General features: G+C 46.3%; 1 protein-coding gene across 1 annotated transcript in view; it reads left to right on the top strand.

Moving 5' to 3' along the window:
- Nucleotides 1-25,868, top strand: part of LOC122924136 (WSC domain-containing protein 1-like) — a gene marked incomplete at its 3' end in the record, with an annotated part of 137,427 nt that extends 111,559 nt beyond the window's left edge. Inside the window, exon 5 of the mRNA XM_044275068.1 lies at nucleotides 25,691-25,868. Coding sequence (XP_044131003.1) covers nucleotides 25,691-25,868 — 178 coding nt within the window. The remainder of the gene's footprint in view (nucleotides 1-25,690) is intronic.
- Nucleotides 25,869-26,114: the final 246 nt, after the last annotated feature.

The raw sequence follows: 26,114 nt of genomic DNA, 5'->3' as shown, positions 1-26,114 counted from the left end.
ACCACCATATCATCCAACAGATTTGACTTTGGGCTACTTTTAAGGGCATTATCCTGGCAGTCTCCTGGGTTTCACCCTTTAACCCCTGTACAGTGAACTGGACTGCAGGGAAATGACCAGGCTGCTACCTCCTAGAGTAGTCCCTGTACTATTGACAGCTGACCCACAGGGGTCAGAAACACTGGTGCAGGATGCAGAGGGGCCAGGCAAAATCATAGTCGGGAATAGGCCAAGATCAGGGCAGGCAAGTGAAGGGTCAATACAGAGGTCAAGCCCAGGTCAGGCAGTGGAGGGTCACAATCAGGACACAGAGAGTCAGGACACTTACAGACCACAGAACAAACCTTTGTAGGATACTAGCAGGGTAGAGAACCTGTTCCTCATAGGGTAAGGTGCCTTAAGTACCTAAAGGTGACCAGTCATTGAGTGGTGAGAATTAGAGTGCATGCGCGCTGGCCATTTAAGACCTGGGAGTAGCACATGCATGCTCTAACAGCCAGAAGGCCTTGCCAGTAAGAAGCAGGCTGGGGTTTACTAAGGAGAAGACAAAGACAACTCCAGCAGCAGGGCCTACCGCAATGGAGCAGGGGAAGACCAGTGGGTCCGGGTTGCCAGAGCAGGAGAAGAGGTGTACGTGGAGTGGCGCCCATGACCATATAACAGTGCCCTAAATGTCTTCTTCTTTCACTTGCACTGTGTAGAATACACTGCAATAACTAATCATCATGCTCTTGGACTTATGTGACTCAGACCATGATCTGAACAGAATGGAATTGAATGTACTTGCGTGTGCTCCAAATATACTATGTACCTAAATGGTTTTAGCTAATATCAATAACTAATAGGAATTAAAGAAACCAAAAATAGCCTTGAACCTGAATGTGTCCATTCTGTGTACTATGCCACACAAGCAGTTAATATTGTGTTTCTTAGTTTCTGTAATTCCATAAACCAGTGCTCTACTGTAAATTTGTTGAGAGAGTTCTGCTAAATAATCCAAGCCAGAGCTCTATCCTGATACTTTTCTACACATTTCCAAATGTCCCTGTGGCCTCCTGTAGAGTCAAGTTTGTGTTAGGGCTCATGCACACAAAGGTGTGCTGGCCGGGCTGGTCTGGCCTTGTCTGTTTGTGCACCGCATCACGGATCTGGACTGTGCGGGCCGGAACAGAGGGCTTCTCTGGAAATGCAATATGTTCTATATGCGGAAACCCCATGGATGTTGCCCGTGCATTGAGGGCCGCAAATTGCGGTCCCCATTGCACGGAACGGCCAGCACATGCTAATGTGCATGAGCTCTTGTAAATAGTTGTAAAATTGACCACATTTTTTTAGTTAAATGTAGTTATGAAAAAAAAAATTGCTTTCTGGAATGCTATCTGCAGTATTACACATGAAGTACTACAGATAAAAACCTCAAATTGTGGTGATTGCCTTTAAAAACACACTACAGATAGAAGCTGTGTATTGGATATGCAGATTTAGGGTATTTTTGCTCCCACTGCTATATTACTGCTGTGTTGTACTCTTCAAGCCAATCACATGTCTCATAGATCTAGAAAAACTGCAGATGCATCTTCCTCCTTCCTCGTCTTCTTTATACTTTGATTTTACAGTAGATATATATTTTGTGGATATAATAGATTATTATTATTATTTTTATTAAAAATAAATAATAGGACTTTTTGTAATTATTTTAAAGAAAACTTAAAGTTAGAGGAAGGGGAACTACAGATAATTAGAAGGTGAAAATGACTTTTTCCCCTTTTAACATTAATTACAAAAGTTTCATACAGTATATTTGTATGTGCTATTAATTTTTGCAACAATTCTATAGCACGTTATTTAGATATGCTTTCCTAACAGTTACATTAAAATTGGATAATCCCTCCCAAAAATGTGTGTCTGCAGTAAATCTTGTTGGCTCACAACTCTGGGGGCACAATTGCATTTTTACCCCATTAGTGACATAGTTAATTTTAGCCTTAAGGATCAATAATATTTTCCCTCTTTGTGTTCCAGCAGTCATAACTATTATATTTTTATTTTTCTAAATTCTTTGATTATTTTGCGGGATTAGTTGTAGATTTCTTTTAGGATTCATTTTGGGGTATATATAGTGTAGCAAATAACTTTTATTATTTTATTTAAAAAATATATTAAAAAAACAGCAATTTTAGCATTATTTTGTGGAATTTATTTACGGCATTTACTGTGTGGTAAAAATAATATAATTTGATTATGTGGGTCAGTACACTGATGATAATGGCACATTTTTATATATTGTTTACTATATTTCCTTTTCTCCTGCAGCCTGTCAGCTCTGCAACTGCTCCCCCTCGCCTCCTCCTCCAGACTTAAGGGGAAGGAAGAGGGGGTGCTGCTTTAGCTGCTCATATCTCTGGTTTGGTACCAGCTAGAGATATGGTATTGACATTCCCAGTTTTCAAACAACACCAGAATGACAGCAATATCTTCAGTACATGGGAAGATATCACTGTTAGAAATCGGGATGCAGTAAATATAGCTGAAAGTGAAAGTAAAAGCAGGTTTAACCCTGATTATTCCCAACATGATTTTTAATGGTATTATCTTCTGCTTAGCTTGGAATGCCAGCTTTAAAAAAAAGACCAGTCCCATGCTTCTAGCTGCTACCATTCAGGAGATATCAGCAGCTAAAGCGGCCCTCCTTCTTTCCACTTCAGCCCGAGCCCAGCTCACTACAGTTCAGTACTTTTCCCACAGCTCAAACTAAGCAGGGGCAGAACAGTTAGGTGGCTAAAGGGGCTGTCCAAGTTATTATTTTATTATTTGTATGTTTCTATTTAAAGGGAACCTGTCACCCAAAAATCGCCTATTAAGCTGTTTACAGTACCTTATAGTGCTGTATACTCGGTTCTTGATGCACTTTTTGTTCGTTTTCCCGCATGTCTGCTCATTCAGAAATCGTAGTTATATTCAGCTGCTGCCCCGTGCTGCAAGTCAGGCTTGAAGTCACGGGGGCAGCGGCCTCGGCGTCTTACATGGCCCTCTCCCCGCCCCCTGCCTCTGTTACTGACAGCCGAACTCCGAATCCGGGACCGCGCTCAACGGCCGCATGCGCAGTAAAGGGCGGCAGGAGCGCGGTCCCGGCTGCCGCGCGTACTACGCGCCGTCTTACTTTCGCCGCACTGCGCATGCGCCCGACATCCTGTATCAAACGCGCCCGCGCCCGGCATCTGGGCGCGGGCGCGTTTGATACAGGATGTCGGGCGCATGCGCAGTGCGGCGAAAGTAAGACGGCGCGTAGTACGCGCGGCAGCCGGGACCGCGCTCCTGCCGCCCTTTACTGCGCATGCGGCCGTTGAGCGCGGTCCCGGATTCGGAGTTCGGCTGTCAGTAACAGAGGCAGGGGGCGGGGAGAGGGCCATGTAAGACGCCGAGGCCGCTGCCCCCGTGACTTCAAGCCTGACTTGCAGCACGGGGCAGCAGCTGAATATAACTACGATTTCTGAATGAGCAGACATGCGGGAAAACGAACAAAAAGTGCATCAAGAACCGAGTATACAGCACTATAAGGTACTGTAAACAGCTTAATAGGCGATTTTTGGGTGACAGGTTCCCTTTAAACAAAACTAATGTATTTTCAGTTGATTCACTTCTTCTACAGAGGCTCTTTTCTCATATTTCACTGAGTGCCACATTACCTGTGACATCAGCTTTTTTGCCTTCTCTGATAATGTTCCGTTCACCAGCCTAGGTCTTCAAGAGGGAGCAGTCCTGCCCCTGTACACAAAACATAACTGAAGTGTGATCTGTGGGCTATGCTTGCTGGAAGAACGAGCCACGCCACCTCTGCACAAGTCATAACTACTGATGTCTGCAGGCTTAGCTATCTCGTGTGTGGGAACGCACATTCTGGATCCATCCATCCTGGCATTTCTGTCCATTCAGAAGGCATGCTCATAGAGGCTAGCTTGCCATCATCCATTGTATATGGGCCATAGAAACATCAGCACTGAGGTCTGAAAAGTGGACAGGGTTTGTTGTCATGTAACCACATCCCCTGCACATTATGGAGGCAGAATGACTTAGCATTATAACCCAATAGGCAGAAAAGAAATTCCAGTCACAGTGAAAGCTAACAGGGTGGGGGTGGGGGGGGGGGGGGGATGGTTTACTGGACTTTATAAACGGAAGGAGCAGCAAGAGGTAAATGGCCAGGAGAGCAACCAGAATAAAGAATGTCTGGATGAGGTCAATAAATACTAGGAAGAGAAAAAGATGGATCTGTCAGCAAAGAGAACCAGTGCTGGGGGAGGGGAAAGGCAGTCTTAGCTGACCCCCCCGAATATTCATGAGAAGAACATCACAGAATGTTGTTACACGCCCCCACAGCTCTGTAACTGCATGTAAACAAAGGGTTCGAAGCAGTACTAGGTATTTGTGGAAATAGCATTTTTCTTTTGCTAGACTGTAATGTATATATTCTTGACCATCAGGTTTGCAGCGTGTATTTGTGTTTCCTGTTACTCAGATAACCCCTTTAATACAATACCTTCTTAATCCTTTATAAGCATCATTAAATGGGTTGTCTCACTTCAGCAAGTGCCATTTATCATGCAGAGAAAGTTAATACAAGGCACTTACTAATGTATTGCGATTCTCCATATTGCCTCCTTTGCTGGCTTGATAAATATTTCCATCACATTATACACTGCTCGCTTCCATGGTTACGACCACCCTACGCTCCATCAGTGGTGGTCGTGTTTGCACACTAAAGGAAAAAGTGCTGACCTCTCTGGTGGCCAGACCATGGGAGCGCACATAGGCTGGGGCTTTTTCCTATAGTGTACAAGCACGAACACCTCTGATGGAGTGCAGGGTGGTCATCATAACCATGGAAGCGAACAGCGTATAATGTGATGGAAAAATGAATCAAGCCAGCAAAGGCATCAATATGGACAATCACAATACATTAGTAAGTGCCTTGTATTAACTTCCTTTATATAATAAATGCTATTTGCTGAAGTGAGACAATCCCTTTAAATGCAATAAATAATGCCTGTAGCCCTTGGCATTAAGAACAGAAATATACCGGGGGGGGGGGGAGAGAAAACAACAATATGTTTCTTGAAATATATGAAAATAAAATAACAGGGGGGTGAGGGAATCCATTCCCAGTCCAACTTATGACCCAGAACTGACTCCTATGCTTTTTTTTAAAGTATGTCTTCTACTTCATTTTCTTACAAATGTACAATGTAGACAGCTAAAAGGAAAAAATGAATTGAAAAAATCTAATGTAAACTATGCTTTCAGCCACAAGACCTGCAGCGTTTCACAGATGACATTTTAGGGCCATTGTTGAAAACATAATATATATATTTGCTGGTAAATACAGCATTTTGTTGTGCATTAAAACCAAACCACTCTGACAATTGCTTTCAATTGCTCTGTGCAGAATACTTGAAAATCTACTAAAATGGCTATTTCATTAAACAGAAAAAAAAAATCTCTATTTCTATCGGCCATAAATATCACGTGAGTTGGGAGCGACAACCACTGTATCAGTTTATCAGGCCATTTTCCAAAAGCTATAATAATAACCGTGTTCTTTTCTGAAAGAAGCATCTCATTAGACGTTTGCTAGAGTGTTATTACAGGAGTTAGCACTCCAGACTGAAAGGAGGAGAAAGATCCTCGTTATACGTCTGGCTCCATATATTCACCTTTGCAGAAGGGACAGGGAATTGACACTTGGAATAATAAATGCAGCATGTCAGGCTTCTAAATTGAGAGCTAAGTCCTCAGTGTCAGTAAGGAGACTGACAACTTCTATTGTTGGGGGAGTCGTTTTTGATATATGGTTATTGACTGCCTTGACAGTTTTTTACTTGTTTACAGGCCTCACAGGCAACTGTACGTGGCTGTCAAGCTTCTAAAAACGGATAGGGAAAAAACCTGTCTTTGTAATGAAAAGTCTTCGGTAAGGGAGAGAAAGCAGAGGCTTTTGCTAGATAATGCTGGAATCCGAACAGAGGGAATGTTCACCATGCAAAATGTTCCCAAAAACAAAGTGCAAAATGTCAGTGCTGAAGTTTGGATATGTGTAGACAGACTGATTGACGCTTGTGCTACTATAGAAGACACCATAGGCAGAGGCATTCTGTATCGTATGCATGCAATACGCTTCCATGCATAAGGTTAGGGAAACGTGACACTGTTTTATAGCAGCTGATGTTATGTCAACATGGTTGTATGCCTCAGTATACGATATTGGAGATCTTCCATAAAATGCACGTTTCGTAGGCAAAATCAAGCTGCAAGTCTATGTGACTCCACTTTTTAATTTGCAGCTAGTCACTGTGATGGTGGAGCAAGCTGTCTCTGAAGCTATGATCTGTGGTGCTGTCACATATAGCTTGCTCTAATATAGAATAATGGAGACCGATGTGGTGCAACACTGTGATGTCGCTGTGATAGCTCCAGGAAGTAATAGAACTTCTATTATCTGATGAACTCCATTCATAAATGGAGTTCTGAGTTTTTAGAGCAATTGAGCCATATTTGATTTGAAACTGAAGCAATTTTTTTAAACATTTTTCTGAATCAGACACAAAAAGAATTTCAAGAATCCACTCTTCTCAACCATAGACCTTATTTTACCTATAAAATATCTATGAGGGACAGTATTAAAGGGAACCTGTCACCTCCCAAAACCATCCCAAGCCGCCAGCAGTACCTGCATGTAGCGAGCAGCGCGTTTCTGATGATGCCTTTGTCCCTGAAGGCCGATGTGGCTAAAGTACTGAAAACGTTCTTTTATCCCCTGCCCGGCGTGCTTCTCCACACATGCTTGAAGTTACGGAGGCATCGGCCTCCTTGCTTCAAGTCACGATAACCGCGCCCCCTTCCCTGCCCCTTCGCTTTGCTGAACTCTCTGCATAAGTGCTGTCAGGGGCAGGGAAGGGGGCGCAGTTACCGTGACCCGGACATTCCTGTCTTTGGCCTGGCTCATTCACTTGAGAGGGGAGTGGTCGGTCACCATGTGGAACTTTCTCCCCAACAAATAGTAGTGGAGAGACTCGAGTGCCCACTTGATAGCCATCCCCAATTTTGAACCACTGGATATACAGTACAATTTCTTTACTAGGTATAACTCTCTCGATAGCTCCATTAAATTGATCCTTCAAAAACATTGGTCAATTCTTTGTCAAGATCTAATCATTGGTAAAACACTCCCCGCTAAACCGAGTATCCCCTATAGACGGGCCCATACCCTGAAAAATATATTAGCACCCTCCTGCCCTAAACACACTGGCCATAATCTAGGTTCCTTGAATGGTAATCTCAATACATCACCTAAAAGTTCCTTCCAGTTTGGCTCCAGGCGCTGCATGTGTTGTCTCAGTATCTCTGATCATGTATACACAGTGATTGTTTCCAACACCGGTGAATCTATTCCACTTAAACATAATATGAACTGCAACTCCAGGTACATTGTGTATATGTTGGAGTGCCCCTGTGGGTTACAATATATTGGCCGCACCACCCAAACAGTGAGGGAGAGACTTAACCAACATCATTCCAACATCCAGGGAGAATATTTGAAACATGGGGTGTCAAAAGACTTTTCTGAGGTAAATGGGGGCAAGCCTTTTGGCCTAAAATTGACCCCCATAGATTCCGTTCCACAATCCTACTCCCAGCTTTACAAAAGAGAAATGTACTGGATCTATAGGTTCAACACCCTCACCCCTTTTGGCCTGAACGAAACTTTGGAATACAGTCACTATAAAATGGAGTAGAAATAAATTCCCTTTCCCCAACCAGATATCTATCCATGCTGCCAGGTAGGAGAGACATGTGGTGTTCACCCTGTAGACCCAATAATATTTTATTCCAACAATAAGAAGGGGAAGGAGGGAGAAATATGAGGCAAAGGAAGGAGTTAGAAATGGGATGGATGAAGGGGTAACTAGGAGTGACATGAGCCCCCTCTCCACACCTTTATACATCTCTACTCTAATCTGTTCCTCCAAGGGGCTTTTAATTATATATAGGGTTTAAACCACTAGCCTCCCATCATTTATTCATTTATTTTATTCATCAATATGAACCAATCCCCCCCCCACTCCCAGTAGCCATCATGTTTGATCATAAAATATGTATATTCATATTTATACTGATATATTAGGCATTTATATCTTATATTTATATTTTTATACCCAAATAATTTGAATATATTTGTATCTATATGTCAAATTGCATGTGGCTTAACTTGAATGTAAAACATATTTATTCATATTTTTATCTAATATTTTTTATTTTATTTTTTTCCTCATATATACGGGATGCAGTGCCAGTCTGGGTCTTTGAATGACCCCAGTATTATCCTGGCCGTGGTTCGCTCTGCTTGTGGAGCGCATTGATTACATTGAAAACCTAAGGCCCTTCTGATTGGTCTTCGGCGTTTCTCTGCCCATGGTGCGTTCCACCAGTGGAACGCATATCCGGTTTTCAGCATCACGTGACCAGAATCCGGGCGGATCTAGCAGCACCTCGTCTGTAGTGCGTTCCACCGGTGGAACGCACTTCCGGCTTCTGGTATCACATGACCAGAAGTACATCTTTAAAACGCTCCTCCAAGCCCATTTAATCCCCCCAATTGCATTTTAATTGAATTTGAGTATATGAGCTTTCCTCGGGTGGAATGTGCTTCCGGTTCTGGGTCATGTGACCGTAAGTTAGCCTCCCACCATGTGGACCTAACTGTTTTCATGTGTTGGTTGTGTATGAAACACTGTGAATATATGTGCATGTGCATGTTTTGCTCCTAAGGAAGGGATACTTTCCGTCTAGATGATTTGTGGAGTTTAAGCCCCTTAAAAACCTAAGTAGTGACGGCTTTTGTTGATGTCATCTCCTGCCACTCCTTTATTTACCTACCCCCTACACTTTGGCACTCCACTTGTCTACTTGTTCTTGTATATCCACTTGATAGCCAGACACTCTCTCTCCACTATACTGTACCTGGTTTCGGCTGGGGTGAGCTTGCAGCTTAGCAAGACAACGGGATGCTCCTCCCCGTTGACTTCCTGAGACAGTACAGCACGAGACCTACTTCGGAGGCATCCGTTTGTACCACAAACTCCCTCTTGAAGTCTGCCATCACCAAAACTGGTGACCCACACAGGGCCGACTTCAAATCAGCAAAAGCCTCTTTCGCCCGATAATCCCAGCGAACCATCAGTGATTTTTGTCCCTTCAAGAGCCCTGTCAAGGGCGCGGCTAGAGTAGCAAAGTGGGGAACAAACCTCATGTAATAGCCCACCATTCCCAGGAATTACTTTATTTGCCTAGTGGTGACAGGTCGGGGCCAATTCAGTATCGCCTTTATTTTGTTCACTTGGGGTTTGATGACTCTGCGCCCAATGACATACCCCAGGTACTTAGTCTCTTCTAACCCTATCACACTTTTTTGGGGTTAGCGGTTAGGCCAGCTTTCCGAAGGGAGCCCACTACAGCCTGCACTTTGGGTAGGTGACTTTCCCAGTCGGTACTGTGGATGACAATATCGTCCAGGTAAGCCTAAGCATACTGATGATGTGGGCGAAGCAAAATGTCCATTAGGCGCTGAAAAGTGGCAGGGGTGCCATGCAGACCAAATGGTAAGACCTTATATTGATAGAGCCCCTCAAGCGTGACGAAGGCAGTTTTCTCTTTGGCAGCCTCCATTAAGGGCACCTGCCAGTACCATTTTGTGAGGTCCAAAATAGAAAAATACCAGGCTTGTCCTAACCTCTCGATGAGCTCATCCACCTGGGGCATGGGATACGCATCGAATTTGGAAGCCTTGTTAAGTTTTTGAAAGTAGTTACAAAACCGCAACATCCAGTCCGGCTTGGGTATCAATACTATAGGACTGGCCCACTCACTTTTTGACTCCTCAATGATGTCTAGCTGCAACTCTAGCTGTACCTCCTCCGATATGGCTTGTCGCCCAGCCTCAGGTACCCGGTATGGTTTTAATCTGACTTTTGCCTGAGGCTCAGTGACAATGTCATGCTGGATTATGGAAGTGCGTCCATGGAGGTCTGAGAACACATCTGTGTTCCGACTAGCGGACTCCCTGGCCTCCTGAGTCTGTTTAGAGGAGAGGCTGTCAACAGTTTTTACTGTGGCAGCCTCCTCTTTTGCATTAGACAGAGGAGCCAGTACCTATTCTCCTAGAAAACCTGGCCACGGGCTGTCTTCTATACTGGTTTCCCTATCTTTCCACGGTTTGAGTAAATTCACATGGTAAATCTGCTCCGGCTTTTGCCGCCCTGGCTGGTGTACCTTGTAGTTTACATCTCCAATTTTCTAGAGTACCTTGTAGGGCCCCTTCCACCTAGCCAGGGAACTTACTGTCCACAGTCGGCACCAGAACCAAAACCTGATCACCCGGGTTAAAGATCTGGACCCGAGCCTGCCGATTATAGACCTGAGTCTGGGCTCGCTGAGCTGCCTCCATATGCTCCCTAACAAGAGGCAACACTGTCTCTATCCGATCTGGCATCTGGGTGACGTACTCAATGACACTTTTATGTGGAGTGGGTTGTTGTTCCCACGCCTCTTTGGACACATCCAAGAGACTGCAACTTTTGTAGACTATGCATTAGGCACAGAATTGCAAGTAAAACATTCACTATCTTAATGTAAAATATCAGTATGACTGAGAGAAAAGGCACAGTTATTTTAATGATATATGGCTTCTCGAATGACTTTTTTTGAAACATATGTTATATTTAGGCAAAATGTACTCTACCCTGCTGAAAGAAAACAAAAAAAACATGCAAAAACTATAATAATCCTATGTACAAGTACTAGACTACAAAAAGTATTAATCCTCTGTGTAGTGCTGGCATGCTAAGTCATCTTACTTGGAATTTAGCAAAAAAAATCTCAAAAAGGAAATATGAACTATGACTGTTGCTCAGAAATGTGCCATTCCTCTATAATTAATAGAATTGTGAAGGAGATAAATTTGATATAGACCTCATGCATGAAGGTTTCAGACTGAGTGCCTCCCTCCTTTTTTAAGACAGACCAGCAAATCTTGAAAGTTTAATTGAAATCTCACGGTTGTCACCAGAGATGTGAGAATTATCCAGTTTACTCTCAGCAGATAAGCCTGATTCTTGTGTCAGTGGGATTTCCATGGTGCACATTTGATCACAGCACTCCAGAACATGAAAGTCAGATTACCTGGTGCAGATGACTATGAATAATAATAAACGTAATATAAGCACGGTAAAGAGTCATGCTGGTCTAACCCCTTGAGCCCAAGAGGGTTTTTCATTTTTTACATTTTTGTTTTTCACTCAATGCCTTTCTGGAGCCATAATTTTTTATTTTTTTATTTTTATTCACATACCCTATGAGGGCTTGTTTTTGTGGCATAAGCTGTACTTTCTAATTCTACCATTTAATATTGCATACAATGTAGTGATAAGCTGGATAAGGCGCCCGCTGTGATCACCCGCTGTGGTAACTAGCTCAAGAAGTCATGCAGTCTGAGCTCCAAGCCTGTCCCTCCTAGCTTGATTGGCTTTTCCCCCAGCAGCTATACATTACCAGCAGCCTGTATTAAATCCTGCAGATTAGCTGTTGACATGTACTGTACTACCAAGGCATTCGCACTGCAGCGACGTTTGTAAGGTTAGAGCTCAAACTGCACGACAATTACTGATGTGAACACTTCCCAGGTGACTCTTGAGAGGTGACTTACAATATAGCATATGGTGTTTCATCAAGTGCTTTCTGGGATTTGGCCGAATTGGATATAGCATATAGGAGCAGGACATGTAATAAGTAGGGTTTAGCGAATCAAAGTATATGAAGTGGACTTCGATTAGAATTTCAGGGAAAATTCTATTCCCTGTGAAGCCAAATTTCCTTGTGCTTCATGCTAACAAATCAATTTTCCCTTAAATAGGCGGAGGGCAGACTCACACTCACCTTATCCATTTGCACGCGAAGAGGCCTCCACGGCCGACTTGATTGAAGATCCCTTGTTAAATCTTGTACGTGGTGACATATGACGTCACCATGCCAGCCAGCATAATAACTTCATCACGTCACCTCGTGAGATTTCGCACAGTGTTTTCAATTAAGATGGCCGTGGTGGCCTCTATGCGATAAGGTATTTTTATTTATTTATTTTTTTACCGGATTAACCCCTGAATGCCCTCAATGTTCATCTCAGATGCCGTGATCAGCAATGAACTAGGCATCTGAGGGGTTCCTCATCATTGCGCCCACTAATTTCAAAGAAATGTGCTAAAGTAATCACAAAGTGAATAATTTCTTTGTGAAATTTGGCGAAGCAGCAAAATTTCAGTTTTGATAACTCCTCTCATAACTAGTAATAAGGGGCAGAAAAAGAGGTGACAGAATTATTCCTCCTAGACAGACTAAGTATTACTTTGGCCAGTGAAGAGGGGACCCCAATTCAGGTCGGCGGTGTTTTGCAATGGTCCAAAGCCTTTACCCCTACCCCTGAGAGGGAAGGGGGTCTTTGCTTTGTGCTCAGTATAAATGCCAACATTACATAAACAACAAAAAAGAGATGTTCCTTTGATTAAGCAGCGATGTGTAATCTAAACCCCAGGGGTACAATTGTTTTATATCTACCGTATTTTTTGTCCCATAAGATGCATTCTTTCCCCCCCAAAAGTTGGGGGGAAATGCCCCTGTGTCTAATGGGGCGAATACCATTATGGAAGCGCTCATTAGTACCGGAGGACCAGGAAGTGGTGAGGTCTCTGTTCTCACCACTTCCTGGTCCTCGGCTGTCGGCTGTACAGGGCTGCACACACACACTGTGTCCACCGATTCACAGCACAGCCGCGACAGGAAGAAGACAGAGCACACTGGAGGTGAGGAGCGGCGGCGTCCAGGAGCAGGAGAAGTAAGTTGTTGTTTTTTTTTGCGCTGATGGCTGGGTGCTGACTTGAGGCTGGGGGCTATATTAGGCTGATGGCTGACATAAAGCTGGGTGCTACATGAGGCTGATGGCTGACATAAAGCTGGTGGCTGCATGAGGCTGATGGCTAACATAAATCTGGGGGATACATGAGGCTGATGGCTGACATAAAGCTAGGGGCTACATGAGGCTGATGGCTGACATAAAACTGGGGGCTGATGGCTGACTTAAAGCTGGGTGCTACATGAGGCTGATGGCTGACATAAAGCTGGTGGCTGCATGAGGCTGATGGCTGACATAAAACTGGGGGCTGCATGAGGCTGATGGCTGACATAAAACTGGGGGCTGATGGCTGACTTAAAGCTGAGGGCTGATAGATGGCTGGGGGCTGCTATGAGGCTTCGTGGCTGATCTGAGGCATTGGGGGTCTGATCTGAGGTCTGATTTGAGGGTCTTATTAACATTGGGGTCTGATTGGGGCTGTAAGCCGAGGTCTGAATAAAATTTGGTGTCTGATTGCTGGCCGGACCTGAGGTATAATGAAAAATTGTTTTTCTTATTGTTTCCCTCTAAAAGCTAGGTGCGTCTTTGGGCCGGTGCGTCTTATAGGGCTAAAAATACGGTTTGTGTGTAAGCAACTACTAAATGTACTGATTAGTTCTGGTGGTAAAAGAGTTAAGGTACCCTTTATTAGATATTAGTCATGAAGTGAATTGCATTTCACTTTAAATATTTCCCTTGTGAAAACATAGCCTTTGTCTTGACCAACAAAGGCATCATGGACAAAAATATTATTAAAATAATTTTTCAAAATGACTGGAAGGCAGAACAGTGGTCGAAGACCTTTCTTCTTGTGTATTCTGCATTGCTTTTCTACCTTGTTAAACTCAAATTAAGCAACGTTTTTCTTTCTGTCTACATTGTACCAGCTGAGAATCTCTGATGCCTACTTCAGGAGAAAGACGTTATCAATGTGAAACTAGGTGATCTGAAACATTGTTATGTTTCTCTGGTGGGGTCTTTGGTAATTGAGCTTGCAGTCTTTTTATCTATTGTACTTTTATTGGACAATTAAGTGTATAAATTACAGGCACTTAATGAATATATACCGTCTGCATTAAAGTTCTGAAACTGCTTTTCCAAACTGGTGTGTTTGACAGATAATGACTATGGAGAACTGCAGCAGGCTGCTTCTCAGGCATTTGTGCAATTGTGCTAATATTCTGGTATGTTTTTTTTTCTAGTTATTCGGCCTTTTTTGGAGTTATATACGTTTAATCCTGTAAATAGGGTTAAACTAAAAGTGGACTTCAACTTTGTTATATACAGTCCATTCCATTAAAAATGTCTTTAGAAACTAAGACTTTTGGCGCCAGTGTTGTCTATATATGTCCCATAGCACAGTTGACTCAAGATCGTAGCATGAGATGATTAGCTTTGAAAGCAAAAACATTTTTCAATACTCTGCATTATTCTGTTGGGAGATACGATAGACTGATAGATTTAAATAGGCGAGGTCAGCCCCTGCGTATTGTGGTTCATGGTGGCTGCTGTAAAGTGTATTTTTAAATGCTGGTGACGACAGCTCAGGCAAAAGTGCTGCCCCCATAATCATGTTCAGGCAATAGAAAAACAAATTTACAATCAGAAAATAAAAACAGATTGGAAAAAACTATTGAGGTCATTTATCAAGCTGGTGTAAAGAAGAACTGGCTTAGTTGCCCATAGCAACCAATCAGATTCCACCTTTCATTTTCCAATGAAGCTGTCAAAAATAAAAGGTGAAATTTGATTGGTTTCTGTGGGTAGCTACAGTGCCTTGCAAAAGTATTCACCCCCTTGACTTTTTTCGTATTTTGTTGCCTCACAACCTGGAATTAACATGGATTGTTTGAGGATTTGCATCATTTAATTTACAGAACATGCCCACAACTTTGAGGACTTTTTTTTATTTTTATTGTGAAGCAAACAACAAATAGGACAAAATAACAGAAAGAGTCAATGTGCATAACTAATCCTCCTCGCCCATTCCTCCTTGCAAAACTGCTCCAGCTCCTTCAAGTTGGATGGTTTTCGCTTGTGAACAGCAATCTTTAAGTCTGACCACAGATTTTCTATTGGATTGAGATCTGGGCTTTGAGTAGGCCATTCCAACACATTTACATGTTTCCCCTTAAACCACTCAAGTGTTGCTTTAGCAGTGTGTTTGGGGTCATTGTCCTGCTGGAAGGTGAACCTCCGTTCTAACCTCAAATCACGCACAGGATGGTACAGGTTTTGCTCAAGAATATCCCTGTATTTAGCACCATCCATCTTTCCCTCAACTCTGACCAGTTTACCAGTCCACCAGTCCTGGCTGCTAAAAAACATCCCCACAGCATGATGCTGCCACTGCGTATCACTGTGGGGTTGGTGTTCCTTGGGGGATGTGATGTGTTCGGTTTACGTCAGACATAGCGTTTTCTTTGATGATCAAAAAGTTCAATTTTAGTCTCATCAGACCAGAGCACCTTCCTCCATACATTTTGGGAGTCTCCCACATGCCTTTTCTCAAACTCACAACGTGCCTTTTGGTTTTTAGCTGAAAGTAATGGCTTTCTTCTGGCCACTCTGCCATAAAGCCCAACTCTATGGTGCGTACGGCTTATTGTCGTCCTATGTGCAGATACTCCAGTCTCTGCTGTGGAACTCTGCAGCTCTTCCAGGGTTACCTTAGGTCTCTGTGCTGCCTCTCTGATTAATGCCCTCCTTGCCTGGTCCATAGGTTTTGGTGGGCGGCCATCTCTTGGCAGGTTTGCTGTTGTGCCATGTTCTTTCCATTTGGTTATGATAGAATTGATGGTGATCCTGGGGATCATCAAAGATTTAGATTTTTTTTATAACCTAACCCTGACTTGTATGGAGAGTTCCTTGGTCGTCATGGCAGTGTTTGGTTAGCGATGCCTCTTGCTTAGGTGTTGCAGCCTCTGGGGCCTTTCAAAAAAGGTGTGTTTATGTAATAACAGATCATGTGACACATAGATTGCGCACAGGTGGACATCATTTCATTAGTTGTGTGACTTTTAAAGGCTTCCTAACAAATGGGGTGAATACATACGCACATGACAATAGTTTTATTTATATATTTGTCTCATTTCACTTCACCAACTTAGACTATTGTGTCCTGATCCATCACATAAAATTCTGATTAACAAAACATTGAACTTAAGGCTTTAATGTAACAAAATATGAAAAAAGTCAAGGGGGTGAATACTTTTGCAAGGCACTGTATGCCAGTTCTACTTTACCCCAGTTTGATAAATGACCCCAAATATATAATTATATAGTTGTCTAGTATAACTGGCAGAAATAAATTGACTCTAAAGGCATTCTTTTATGCATTCCATCATGAAATTGCGTTATGGTCTGTGGTAACGGAATCCATAACACAATTCAGCATATACCCGAACTCGAACTTCAAAACTTGAAGTTTGCTCATCCCTAGCCCTGATTTATCATACCTTCACTCCAGAATTTTAACTTGGGCTCATTTGTGCAGACTTTTTGCATTTTTACACCACTCTATTTTTGAAATATGGTTTGGTAAGTGGACGTGGTTAGTTATGTCAATGAGTTTCACTCCAGATTTATTACTGAGACTTTTTTAAAACGTCACTAAAAAAAATCACAATCTCACTCCAGTAGAGTAGGGTGGAGTAGGAAAACTGGAGCAGCTTTTCTAGACAAAAATATTAGGTTTAAGGATAAGATAAATTTCTGAAACAACATACACCAAACAAAATCCCACACAGTATATATAGACAATACATTTTTATTTGAACATGATCAATACAAATCATGATAGTACATTAATATTCACAGTTATAAAAGGAACCCACATGAATTTCAAAAGGCCCTCAGTACCTAAATATTGGTCTGATATCTAGTCAGTAAATAGCATCAGTGGGTTCACACGGTCAACATAATCAAAAATAATACTGAAATCAATACCCAAGGTGTATCCCTGAATTGGCATTATATCAAGCATTATAAGAAACAATTCCCCAATCAATTACATTGTCCACAAACATCTTTAAACAAAATAAAAAAGTTATACCAGATCAAACGATTCAGAGGTCCACAAAATCGTCACCCTGGTGTACGTTTCGCCCAAAGCTTCCTCCAGGGGGCGTGTCTGCCACCCGATCTCCCTCTCTTTTTATATCAGTATCATTCAATCACCATTTGGTTCTCTCGTGTGTGAAATAGATTGCTAATACATGTACCTGAGCATTCTCAAATATGGTGCCATTTTGTGCCATTACTCAATGTCGTCCAATCTCATGAGATCCCACCCAATACGTGTGTGCCATGACGCCAAGCTAATGTACGGGCTGAACAGGGCCGCACCCCTAATTGAGCGAGATCTCGTGAGACCATGCGGCGTCCTGTGGTCATTCACCCTAGTTTAAGTCTAATATAGGCGTATTTCAGTATAACAAATGTTACTATTTTACTACAGTATGTTACTATGATTCCTTACATAGTGATTCCTTACATACTGCAGTTACTATGTAACTACAGTATGTTACTATGTAAGAAATCACGGGGTCGCATAGCAGAATAATGACCACTATCAGGAATGGAGTTAAAGGGGTTCTGCACTTTGTTTTAACTGATGATCTATCCTCTGGATAGATCATCAGCTTCTGATCGGCGGGGGTCCGACACCAGGGACCCCCGCCGATCAGCTGTTTGAGAAGGCAGTGGTGCTCCAGCAGCGCCGCGGCCTTCTCACTGTTTACCGCCGGCCCAGTGACGTCACGACTAGTATCAACTAGTGTGGGCACGGCTAAGCTCTGTTCAATTGAATGGAGCTTAGTCGCGCCCACGCTAGTTGATACTAGTCGTGACCTCACTGGGCCAGCGGTAAACAGTGAGAAGGCCGTGGCGCTGCTGGAGCGCCGCTGCCTTCTCAAACAGCTGATCGGTAGGGGTCCTGGGTGTCGGACCCCCGCTGATCAGAAGCTGATGATCTTACAGAGGATAGATCATCAGTTAAACTAAGTGCAGAACCCCTTTAAATAAAAAAAGGATAAGTTTGGTTCATCTTATCAAATAGAGAAAGCAGTAGCAGGTATGTAGCACTACTTTATTTATTAGAGGCCAGTGTCTAGTACATATTTTATCCACTTTAGGATTATACCACATCTAGTCACACTGTTTATGCATGCAGGAAAGCAAAATTATTTTTTGCAAACTGATTCTTAGATGACTTCTCACTAGACTAATAGTTAAGGCTGCGTGCAGCCTGTAATTGTGGGAGGGGCCAGGTCCCCTTCTTAAACCCCCGCAACCAGCTCACCTCACCGCGCCCGCCTACTCGTACTTCCGGTGACTCCCGTCACTTCCGGTAAGCACATCCCCCAGGTAAGCATCGCCGCACGCCTCCCGCCGCGCACCTCGTGTCTCCGGTCCGTCCGCCCGCTGGTCCGCTCCCCCTCACCGCATCCCGGCACGCCAGGTATGCTTCCTGCACCGCGAGCTCCCTCCACCGCCGTCCGGGCCTCGCCTCCTGTCAGACGCGTCCTCTCGCGAGAGGTCGGGCGCATGCGCAGCCGGGTCCCGTTCTCAGCGGCCGTCTGCCGCACTGTGCGCTGGCTGCTGGGGGGGGGAGCAGAGGGGGAGTTCCGCTCGCTGCCTCCGTCCCTCACCCACAGCCGGGCTGCACGCCACAGCCGCCCACGCCTCCCACGCTCCTGTCACTGCGGCTGGCGGCAGGAGCCATGTCCCTGCCACTTTTCCCCAGTCTGGGTTACAGGGTCGCTCCTGGCGCCCACCCACCGTCCCCAGCTGTCCACAATCCGGGCTCACCAGGCACAACCCCTGCATTGTGCTGGCATCCTGCACACTGTGCTGCCGGTGCCCCCAGAGTCCAGGTCCCCCCACACCCGTGGGATGCAGGTCTGCATTCCTTCACGTCCCACAGCTCCATCCAGTTCGCCCGTTCCTGGCTCCTGTGTCCAACCACCATGCCACCTGCACCTGCCAGGTCGGTACGTGACACAGGCTCCTCCACGCCCACCCACCCGTGGCCCCCCAGGCCCTCCCACGCCCCTGCCAGCCACGCACCATCCTGCTGTCCTACGGCCTTCCAGCCTGGCCTCGCGGGGCCCCGGCCCTTGCCGCTCCCAATTTTCACATTTGTGTTCCTTTCACAGGTGCCAGTAGCGTTCGTGGTCCCCGCCGTGTCTTGTCTCGACTTCCTGACATCAGGTTTAGGTATTGGGCGGGGGTCTTACGTTCTCACCAAAAAAAAAAAAAAAAAAAAAGGTATTTATTTTTCTGACAGGTTCTGCAGAAGGTCGCTGCCGGCCACGCGCGGGAATTCTCTAGCTTGAGGGTTTTCAGGTAGGTAATTCTGGGCTGCACCCCGCAGTTCCTCTTACCAGCATCCCGTATTGCCTCCCCGGAGGCATTCAGGGGATGTTTCTCTCCTACTTAACCTGAGGTGTTCAGGTGTCCTCCCTGTCCAGGTACCCTGAAGCGTTCAGGTGTCTTCTCTGTCCATCTTAGCCTGAGGCGTTCTGGTGTCTTCTCTGTCCAGGTACCCTGAAGCGTTCAGGTGTCTTCTCTGTCCATCTTAGCCGGAGGCGTTGTGGTGTCTTCTCTGTCCAGGTACCCTGAAGCGTTCAGGTGTCTTCTCTGTCCATCTTAGCCTGAGGCGTTCTGGTGTCTTCTCTGTCCAGGTACCCTGAAGCGTTCAGGTGTCTTCTCTGTCCATCTCGGCCTGAGACGTTCAGGCGTCTTCTCCGTCCAGGTACCCTGAGGCGTTCAGGTGTCTCCTTTGTCCATCTTAGCCTGAGACGTTCAGGTGTCTTCTCTGTCCAGGTACCCTGAAGCGTTCAGGTGTCTTCTCTGTCCATCTTAGCCTGAGGCGTTCAGGTGTCTTCTCTGTCCAGGTACCCTGAAGCGTTCAGGTGTCTTCTCTGTCCATTTCAGCCTGAGACGTTCAGGTGTCTTCTCCGTCCAGGTACCCTGAAGCGTTCAGGTGTCTCCTCTGTCCATCTTAGCCTGAGACGTTCAGGTGTCTTCTCTGTCCAGGTACCCTGAAGCGTTCAGGTGTCTCCTCTGTCCTCTGTTGCCTGTAGCACCAGGGTCTCGTTCCTGGCTTCTTCAGCCCACTGCGCGCAGCCCCCATTACTGTCATTAAACCGGTACGTCAGGTGTCTTCCAGTTCCTACGTATCTTGCGGCACCCAGGCAACCCTGCTCGCGTCCCCAACCTGAAACGTTCAGGTCACTCCTCGCCGCTCACCCTGGAACATCCAGGCCTCCTTCTCACCGCAGTCTTTGACTCCGCCTCCTGGCTCTCCAGATACCCCTCTGTTCTTGGTTCCATGTTTCATCCTCGTCTCTCTGTTTCCATTATTAGCCGGCACAGCGGTGTGTCCGTCCGCATCTGCATTGGTTTTCAGGTCCCGCTCCGCAATTTTCTCACGTCGCTCCTAACTTTTCCAGTCCTCAGGGCCAGCCGGGTCGTTCCCGTCGATCCTCAGACGGTAAGGCAAGGGTGTTGAATCCACGCTCTCAGGTACGTCCTCAAATACGTTCGCCCACGGCCTCAGTAGTCACGGTACACGGTCCCCATGACCTCTCCAGCTGCCATATTGTTGTCTCTAATTCCAGGTCTCGCATAAGGTCTCTGCTATCTTCGGAGCCATGTCTCAGGTATCAGATGTTGACGACGCGTTGTCCCTCCCGGGTACTTCGGTCTCTGGCCAAGGCGGCCCAGAATCCCTCCGAAGATGGACCGTACCAAGGCTGGTTGCGGAGTTGAGCAGGAGGGGCATCAGGCACCCAGCGTCAGCCAGAAAGGCCGAGCTATACAGGCTGTTGATGACCGAACCCGGTCCTCCTGAAAGAGAAGATCCAACCCCATCCATCCAGCAGTCCTTGGTGCAGTTACAGGCCTCCATGGATTCGCTCGTCTCATCCGTTGCCGACATCAGGACCAGGGTGGTGGACTTGGAGTCCAGGACACCGGCGTCATCCCAGGCGGTGGTCCCTCTCACCGATCCCCCTCTGTATCAGCTACCGGCTCCAGGTACGACCCCGGCTGCTCCCGTGGTGGCTCCTGCACACTTCGTGCCGGACAACATCAGGAAGGACATCTTGGCGGGCAAGGACGTGAATCTCGCGTCCATCCTGATTGCGTCCCACGATGCCGCCGACAATAAGACCTTTGACTGCGGGGAAATCTCGGTGGTCCTTCGGGCCAAAGATGGCCGTCTCAATCGCAAACTCTCGGTACCTGAGTTCGTTTTGGCCTTTAGCCTGTATAGAGACGTGTTCTGCTCCGCCTACCCAGCTCGCCGGGAGGAGCTGGACACGTACCTATACAGGGTTACTGATCTGGGGCACAAGTACGGCGGCACAGCCTTTTATGATTACCACCGCTCCTTTTCAGCCAAGGCCGCCGCCGCGCTGACCCAGTTTCAGTTCTCCGTCAACTGGGCTACCCTGGACATGGAATTGTTCTGCCGGCATTTCGCCGGTCTCCGGGCCCCCGCCTGTTCGACTTGTCAGTCGATTTTTCATGCCACAGAGTGGTGTCCTCAAACTGCCACGGCCCAACCAGACAGGGTCATCCCAGGCCCCTCCGGGGTCTCCCGCAGCCCCTCCTCCACTGATAAGTTGGGCAGACCCATCGTTTACCTTGGCAACAGCCAAGTATGCAACAACTTTAACTTCGGTTCCTGTCTCTTCAGCGGTTGCAGGGCTCTGCACATCTGCTCCATCTGCTTCAGGGCTCACCCCAGGTCCACATGTCCCAAAAAGGCGTCCAAGCGCCTATGACTGGCCGATTGCAACATTGACCTCCTGGCCCTCCTGTTACGGGAACATCCGGTTCCGGGATTCGTGGACTTCCTGATCACTGGCCTCTGCTTCGGCTTTGACACAGGGTTGGTGGCACTCCCCCATTCCAACTGGGAGTGCGACAATCTGCAGTCAGCCAGGTCAGATCCTGCCGCTGTTCAGGAACTCCTGAACTCGGAGGTTGAGAAAGGGTTCCTCCTGGGCCCTTTCAACCAGGTTCCTTTTTCTCGCTGGCGGATCAGCCCCATAGGAATAGTGTCCAAAAAAGATTCGAATAAAAAACGTTTAATCTACGACCTCTCCGCCCCCCATGATTCCATCATCCCCAGCATCAATTCACTAATTCCTTCCGAAGAATTTGCCATGTCATATGCGTCCATCGACGAAGCCATTGCCCTCATCCTTAGCGCCGGGAAAGGCGCCTGGTTGTCTAAAACTGACATAGCGGACGCCTTCAAACTGCTGCCTATCGCCCCACACCTATGGCAGTTCTATGGTATTCAGTGGGAGGGCAGGTTCTACTTTGCCAACCGGTTGACGTTCGGCTCTAAAAGCAGCCCGTGGTTATTCGACCAACTGGCGCAGGCTTTACACTGGATCCTGATCCACCACGGCAGCGCCCCAGCGGTCATCCACTACCTGGACGACTTTCTCCTCATAGAACCTCCGCTATGTCAGCCAGCCGGGCTGCACTCCCTCCTGGAGCTCTTTGCCGCCCTTTGCATCCCAATTTCGCAGGGGAAAACCTCGGGGCCAGTCACTTCCATCACCTTTCTGGGTATTGTCCTGGACTCCGACAGGATGGAGGCCAGGCTTCCAGAGGCAAAGCTGTCCCAAATCCGGGAAGTCGTGGCAGGGGCCATCACCTCTTCCCAGGTGACCAAGGTCGAGCTACAGTCCATCCTGGGTCGGCTGAACTTTGCCTTGAGGGTGATGCCCCAGGGCAGGGCCTTCATTTCCCGCCTGCTCTCGCTCCTTCCTGCAGCCTCCGAACCCAGCAGCATTGTCCACTTGGACAGGGCTGCCATGGCAGACTTGCGCATGTGGGACAGCTTTCTTTCAACCTGGAACGGGGTCAGCCTGTTCGTCCCCTCATGGACCCAGTCATCCGCCAGGGTGTTCTCCGATGCCGCGGCATCCCGGGGTTTCGCTGCCATCTTCGGGTCCCAGTGGTTAGCTGGTCCATGGCCTCCTCAGGTCAGTTCTGACCCACAGTCCCTCAGTTCGTCTCCGTTTCTGGAATGTTATCCCATCGTGGCAGCCGCGTCTGTCTGGGGTCACCTCTGGGCCAATTCCAGTGTCATGTTCATCTCTGACAGTCAGGACCTGGTGGACATCATCTCCAAAGGCCGAGCCAAGTCTGCCAGGGTCATGTCCCTTTTGCGCAAACTGGTCTGGCTGGCCATGATCAATAATTTTCATTTCTCATGTTCCCATATTCCAGGTGCCAGCAACACGGCGGCCGATGCCTTATCCAGATTCAATTTTCAAACCTTCTTTCAGGTATGTCCCGAAGCAGACCAGACCGGGGCCCGGATTCCCGGCTTCAGCAACCTGATGTTGGATTGAGGTCTCTGCTGGCAACCGCCAAGGACCTCATGCACCGGTCCCTCTCTGTCAACACGGCCCGCAATTACAGCACAGGTTGGAACCTCTTTCAAAAATTTTCCAGGGATCATCCTCAACAGGATACAGCCTTCGTTTATTACATCATGGCTTTTATGGCCCATTGCCATGTCAACCTCAAGCTGGCACCCAGCACCATCCATTTGTACCTAGCCGGGGCACAACATTTCTTGGTACTACAGAATCCAGAGGTTCGCCCGGCGTTCACATCCCAAGCCGTCAAGGCCACACTCAGGGGCATTGAGAAAAGCAGCAAGGACTCAAATCCTTCCCCTCGGCCGGTCTCCGGCGAACTTTTCAGGCAGCTGTCTGCATCCCTAGATGGCAATCCTTTTGGCCCTTCCGTTAGTCTGGTCATCAAGGCCGCAATGTATCTAAGCTTCTACGGCTTCCTACGTCCAGGAGAATTCTCAGTTTCTTCCCAGAAGACGATCTTTCTGAAGAAGAAGCAGCTGTCCTGGAACCAGGATCATCTGGTGTTAAGCCTTCCTTCCACCAAGACGTCACAAACCGGTCCTCCCATACAGATCCGCTTCTTCAAGTCCGAAAACGCCTGGTGTCCGGTGGTGGTGCTCCGACGTCTCCTTGATTCCACGCCATCTCCAGATCCAGAGTCTCCTTTGCTCCCATGCCAAGGGAAACCCCTATCCACGCCACAGTTCGTCTCACACATCAGATCCCTGGTCGCAGGGTTGGGGGTGGACCCCAAAACTATATCGGGACATTCCTTCCGCATCGGAGCTGCCTCTGCAGCTTCCAAGCACGGGACGCCTCCGCACGTCATTCGTCACATGGGTAGGTGGAGATCTGCCTGTTTTTCCCGGTACATCCCGGATCCGCTGACTGAAACCCGCCAGGTATTCCGTTCCTTGGTTTTGTAAACCTGTTCCAACATGCATTAAACAGCACCTTTCCTACCCAGTGTCTTTTGGCCCTCTTTTAGGCAGGCCCACGTCCCGTGGCTCCAGGCACACACCAGCCACTGTTAGGGCCCCCTCCTGTCACCTTACTGACCGTGGCCGCGGCCACAAATAGTTAAGGCTGCGTGCAGCCTGTAATTGTGGGAGGGGCCAGGTCCCCCTTCTTAAACCCCCGCAACCAGCTCACCTCACCGCGCCCGCCTACTCGTTCTTCCCCCCCCTTCCCACCCCTTTCTTTCTACTCTCCCTAGGGTTGGCCCTCTTTTAGGCAGGCCCACGTCCCGTGGCTCCAGGCACACACCAGCCACTGTTAGGGCCCCCTCCTGTCCCCTTACTGACCGTGGCCGCGGCCACAAATAACACTTATGCTACTATGTGAGCTACATGACACTGATACGGATTTCTTGTATATGAATAAATTAAAATCAAACTCAGAGCCTCTGATGCCCCAGAGTGATGAATAGCTTACACGTGACATCTTGAGCAAATAATTATAGGTCTTTATTTTAGGTCAACCTAAAGCACACCTTTGGGGCCGACCTTTCTCTGAATCTTTCCAGCGTGTCCATCACTTGTGCAATAGTATTGGAAATCTCAGCATGAAAATAACCAAAGGAAATCATAAAGATGCTCATTTTTGGCATCAATTACATATGGCGACGTATGAGTAAATTTGCATGGAATGATAAATGCCTTCATATGTTCAGGGGGATATGAGCCCATAGAGATATATCAGAAATATTTGCTTCTTCTTGTCAGATTCCATCTAAAGGGTAATTGAAGTAAACTATCTAATTTTATTCTAGTCGGAAACAGGTCTGAACTCGTTTAGATTTTAGTCTCCAAAGAATCATTTACACACCTCCAATTTCTCACTGTGAAGTTTAAGGAAGAGAAGGTCATACGATTAGGAGAGGCTGCCATGGAGAGATAGAGGAAGGCATTTCTGCATATTAATGTGCAGCAAACAATACTCTGCCTATTAACAGCTCTGTGTGAGCATATGAGAAATGTGAAGTCACGGATATCCATCATCTCACTCTGCAGGATCTCTCACCAATTCTTTGAGAAGATTTGTATAGCCTTACAAATATATTCTCAATATCCTGCATCTGCACAGTCCATTATTTTTCTTACGTCTTGCTGGTGTCATAAATAAAACATATGTATGCAAATGGCTCGTCCTCTGATGTGGTCTAATACAAAGTTTACATTGCCCATTGATATCCATACAAACTGCTTCCAAAACTCTGCCTGGCTACCTGTTCAATAGATTTTATAACGAGCTGACATTTTCTTGTGTAACCATGTGTGATTGTCTGTTCTCCTTATAGGAATACCCCTTAGCCATTATCCAATGGCCGGAATGCTTCTGCGGTTACCCTGAGGTTCAGTTTAACCTTTATGAACGCCTGGATGACTATCTTTGTTCTGGGTCCCTGAATGACAGCAGTGGATCAGAAGTCCTAAGAGATGAGAATTATTATTCAGTCTACCAGACTCCCATACAAGGTAAGGATGCAAAATTATATGTAGGTCTTTTAATCTTTCCAGACCAGTGCTCATCATCATAGCAGAAGCAAACATTGGAATAATAGAGGGTGACTTATTTTAGGAAATGGACCTCGGCGGGCTTGGGCTTTGAAATGCTTAGAAATTCAGACCAAAAGGTTAATGCAAACATTAAGTTAATCATAAAACTTCAACTTTGCCATAAAATCTGGTAATAAAGATGACACAGCTGAAGGATAGTAATTG

Source organism: Bufo gargarizans, unplaced genomic scaffold (genome assembly GCF_014858855.1).
Source record: "Bufo gargarizans isolate SCDJY-AF-19 unplaced genomic scaffold, ASM1485885v1 original_scaffold_842_pilon, whole genome shotgun sequence".
NCBI classification, from domain to species: domain Eukaryota; kingdom Metazoa; phylum Chordata; class Amphibia; order Anura; family Bufonidae; genus Bufo; species Bufo gargarizans.
The sequence above is the reverse complement of the archived record's forward strand: the minus strand, read 5'-3'. Positions and strand labels throughout refer to the sequence as shown.